General features: G+C 40.8%; 1 protein-coding gene across 1 annotated transcript; it reads left to right on the top strand.

Moving 5' to 3' along the window:
- The first annotated feature begins 3,177 nt into the window (after positions 1 to 3,177).
- On the top strand, positions 3,178 to 3,740 carry LOC126500444 (60S ribosomal protein L21-like). The gene has a single exon (XM_050140360.1). The coding sequence runs from the start codon at positions 3,203 to 3,205 to the stop codon at positions 3,683 to 3,685; it is 483 nt and encodes a 160-aa protein (XP_049996317.1). The 5' UTR covers positions 3,178 to 3,202; the 3' UTR covers positions 3,686 to 3,740.
- The last annotated feature ends 571 nt before the right edge of the window (positions 3,741 to 4,311 follow it).

Below are 4,311 nucleotides of genomic sequence, written 5' to 3'. Positions count from 1 at the left end.
AAAATGAAGGAGGAAGGGAAGGAGGGAGGGAGGGAAGAAAAAGAGAAAGAAAGAAAAGAAACAAGGAAAAAAGAAATAAATCAGAGTTATTATTGAAAGTTATAAATTAATTTCTGTAATCTTTTTGGTTTTATAATATTTTATTATTATTATTATGAGTTTCTGCAGCATCACATTGATTTATCTGAGTCATTATTTGAATTTTCTGATTCCTCTACCTTGACTTCAAGGCCTGTTATTCTGTCCTCTCTTGATCCAGTTTATTGGCAAGGCATGTTGTGGAGTGTTTTGTGTGACTTACTGATAGTTCCTTTTTCATTTCTAATATTTCAGTTTTATTATTTCTCAGAATTTCTGTATCTGTGTTGAATTATATTTTCATATTGGCTTCCCATCTCATTCGGTGTCTGTATCCTCCAGGAATCCATTTGAGAGTTTATTTGTGTGCTCTTTGATTTCTTTGAACATACTTTCAATAATTCTTTTTAAATCCTTGCCTGGGTTTTAGTGTAACCCAATCTCGTCGGCACCATTACTGTGGGCGTAGCAATTTTTGAAGGAGTCCTGCTGCCTTCGCTTGTCATTTCTTAAGTTTCTGCACTGGGACTTGTATATGTGGGAGTAGCTTATTGGTTGAAATGTTTTAATTCCCGTATTCTCTCACAGGAAATGGTTGCAATGTTCAAGAGGGACTAGGTTGGTTATAGAGTTGGGTTTAAATTATAGAGACTGAATTTAGTATCAGTTTCTTCACTTCAATTCTTGGGGTATTCTTTTACGGAGCTTGTCCCTCTCTTAGCTGTCTTTTGCAAGATAAAGTCACAGATGCTAGTCCTATCTGTGGGTATTCCTTCTCAAATCAGGCCGCAGATTATAGGTTCCACCTCTGCGATGTCCTTTACGGATCAGGGTATGAATGTTGGCCCTGTTGATGGACTGTCTATCCCAGTGTTGAAATGTCCCCACCTCACTGGCTACTGCAGTACTCAAAAGCAAAGTTCCTTCCTTACAGTCTCGTGGAATTCTGCTGATGAGGTTTCTGCATTTGGTCCCGTGAAACTCACTCTGCCTTTCCTGAGTTTCACCAATGTCTGGGCTACACATCTGCTGGCTTCTTGTGAGTCTTTGAGGTTTACCACTGCTGAGAAGAGGGGTTTCTCATGGCATTTCTTCTCCTGTTGTAACTGCATGTAATTTTTGAAATGAAAATTATCTTTAATTACATGTCTGTGTGTGCCTATGTGCACACGAGTGCAGGCGCCCGCTGAGGCTAGAGGCGTAGGATCCCTGGAACTGAAGTTACAGGGGGTTGTGAGCTACCTGATGTCAGTGCAAATAATCAAACCCAGGTCTTCTGGAAGAGCAATGCATACTCCTGACCACTGAGCAAGTTCTCGAGCCACCTGCGTGAAACTTTTCTCCCACCCACAACCCTTCTCTCTTTGAAATGTCTGCTACTGAGAACACGGTGCCAGTTCTTTAAGACTCTGTCTTAGGGTGCCCATCGTTCCTTCTCACTGGAAGAGAGAACGCCAATCCTCCCACGCTGCACAGACTCTGTACTTTTCCTGATGTGCTCTTAAAAATTTCCCATGTTAGCTTATTATTAAACTAGAGATTTTTGGTTATCTTCCTCCCCTCCTTCTAGCTCTTCTTCAGCTTTTCCCAGCTTATTCTCTGGATATTCTCGCAGACCTGGCCTGTGTGTGCTGACCGCCCTCTTGGAGGGCGCCCACAGAAGCCACCACAAGGCTTTTATCTTTGCTTTGCTCTTCGTACCTACTCCCCACTTGGTGTAACTACATAAAAATTTAAATTACTGTGTTTTTGAAGGCTTAAGGATTTTTCTCTTACCTTCTGTCATATATTTACCTAATATTAATGCATCTTTCATTGTTAGGCAATCTCTACTTTTATTTTTTGAAATCCTGCTTTCTCCCCTTTACTCTTTCTAATGTGGTGCACGATTAATAAAAACCCAGAGAGAGAAATTGGGGTTCAACCTGAAGATCCGGAAAGCAAAACAGCCAGCCACCGGCTCTTACCTCTACTTCCTTCTGAAAATGATGATCCTGCCTCCAGGGATCTCAGCATGAGACTGTCTGAGAGTTGGCTCACCCCGTTTTATATTCCTCTCTAGGGCTGGGATCAAAGGCGTGCCCCCACCCGATTTCTATGGCAACTAGGGTGGCTACTGAGATTAAAGGTGCATGTCTTTGTGGCTACTGGGATTAAGGGTGCATGTTACCATAATCTGGTCTGTAAGGCCGACCAGTGGGGCTGTTTCACTATCAGATCTTCATGCAGTCCTCACCTACTAAAATACATTTGAAATGCCACTACACTGATGGGCTTTTAGTGCTGTTTTGATTTTATGTGGTTGCTTTTTAAACTGTCATGTTCCTTTTTCTTATTCATTTTCTCACATTTATCTAAATTTGGTTATGGATTTTTTTTATCATTTTTGACAAATTATTTTGTTTTATCTTTGGTTATTTCATTTTTTAGTCTCTTCTTTTTTCTTCCCCTCCCATGCCCTCCCTCTCTCTCTACTCCTGCTCCCCGATTTCGCTCTTGTTTAATTAGATTCTTACAGGCTTTTCCCTTCTTCCTGACTTCCTTCATCTCATCAGTTCACTAGTTCCACATTTAACCTGAATAAATGTAATGTTACAGGAGACTCAGCATTAATTTTGCTGTTTTCTTCCTTATGTTAGTCGGTGATATATTAGTGCAGTTTGGTTATTTTGTGAGGGTATTTACGTATGCGGGATGGTTTCCTGTCTCAGTCAATGCGGCGTTCACCTTTCTGAGTAACTAAGCACTCAGCCTTGAGAATAGACTCCTCACAAGGAAGGTGTCAAGCAGTCCAAGTCAATAAGCATAACTTGTAACCGAGAGCATGGAAGAAGAACATAGCACGATTCTCCCACTACTGAAGTCAAAGTGGATAAAATGCCAAACAAGGATGCCAAAAAAATTTACTAACAATAGCAAGAAGAGGAAGCAGGAAAGGAAGTGGATGAAATGTAGAAAAGAATCCATGACCTGAAGACAAGATATAAATTCATTGGGACATGAATAACGAATGAATAAAGCAAGCTCAGTGGAAGACATTGTCCATAGACTCCACTAGGCAGAAAGAAATACCATCAAGAATGGAGGACAAGGCGCGGTAGCCATCTTTCAGTAACTCGCCAAAATGACAAACACAAAGGGAAAGAGGAGGGGCACTCACTATATGTTCTCTAGGCCCTTTAGGAAACATGGAGTTGTTCCTTTGGCCACGTACATGCGAATCTACAAGAAGGGCGATATTGTAGACATCAAGGGAATGGGCACTGTTCAAAAAGAAATGCCCCATAAATGTTACCATGGCAAAACCGGAAGAGTCTACAATGTCACCCAGCATGCTGTGGGCATCATTGTAAACAAGCAAGTTAAGGGCAAGATTCTTGCCAAGAGAATTAATGTGCGGATTGAACACATCAAGCACTCCAAGAGCAGAGACAGCTTCCTGAAGCGGGTGAAGGAGAACGACCAGAAGAAAAAGAAAGCCAAAGAGAAGGGCACCTGGGTTCAGCTGAAGCGCCAGCCTGCTCCACCCAGAGAAGCACACTTTGTGAGGACTAACGGGAAGGAGCCTGAGCTGCTGGAGCCCATTCCCTATGAATTCATGGCCTGATGTAAAAAAAGAAATAAAAGACCTGGACTATAAAGGTTTTTTCTTAAAAAAAAAAAAAGAATGGAGGACAAGTTTGGGGAAAAACATTAAAACATCTGTAAAGAAAAAAAATGAAAAGATAAAAAGGATCTCCCCTTGGAGATTATCACAAGATGAGAATCTAAGAACAAGTTAGAAGAATAAAATGAGATTTAAACTGAGGGCATAGGCAGTATATTCCATGAAATAACAGCAGCAAGAAATTAAAAAATATAGAAAATAAATGGACATCCAAATGTAAGAGATATTTAAAACACCAGATAGGTGTAACCAAGAATAGTCTATCCCATACTCAAAGCATCAAAAATACAAAGCGAAGAGGCAAACAATATTAAAAGTTGTAGGAGAAAACCTCAAGTCATCTGTAGAGAAAAACACACCAAAATTACAGCAGCTTTCCCCTCAACTGTCACAAAAGCAAGGAAAGTATGGAACAATGTGTTTATGTCTTGAAAGTGAATCAAGATGGCTGGCTATATGCAGGAAAGCGCCCTTTAAAAGTTGATAGAGGAAAAGGCACCATTTGAAGACAAGCACAAACAAGGGCTTTTCACCGTCATCTCACACACCACTGTGGATGCTTGCAG

This window comes from Alexandromys fortis, unplaced genomic scaffold, assembly GCF_014885135.2.
Source record: "Alexandromys fortis isolate MF-2015 unplaced genomic scaffold, M_Fortis_MF-2015_v1.1 scaffold_39, whole genome shotgun sequence".
Lineage (NCBI taxonomy): Eukaryota > Metazoa > Chordata > Mammalia > Rodentia > Cricetidae > Alexandromys > Alexandromys fortis.
Note: the sequence above shows the minus strand (reverse complement) of the source record. Positions and strands in the feature narration are given on the sequence as shown.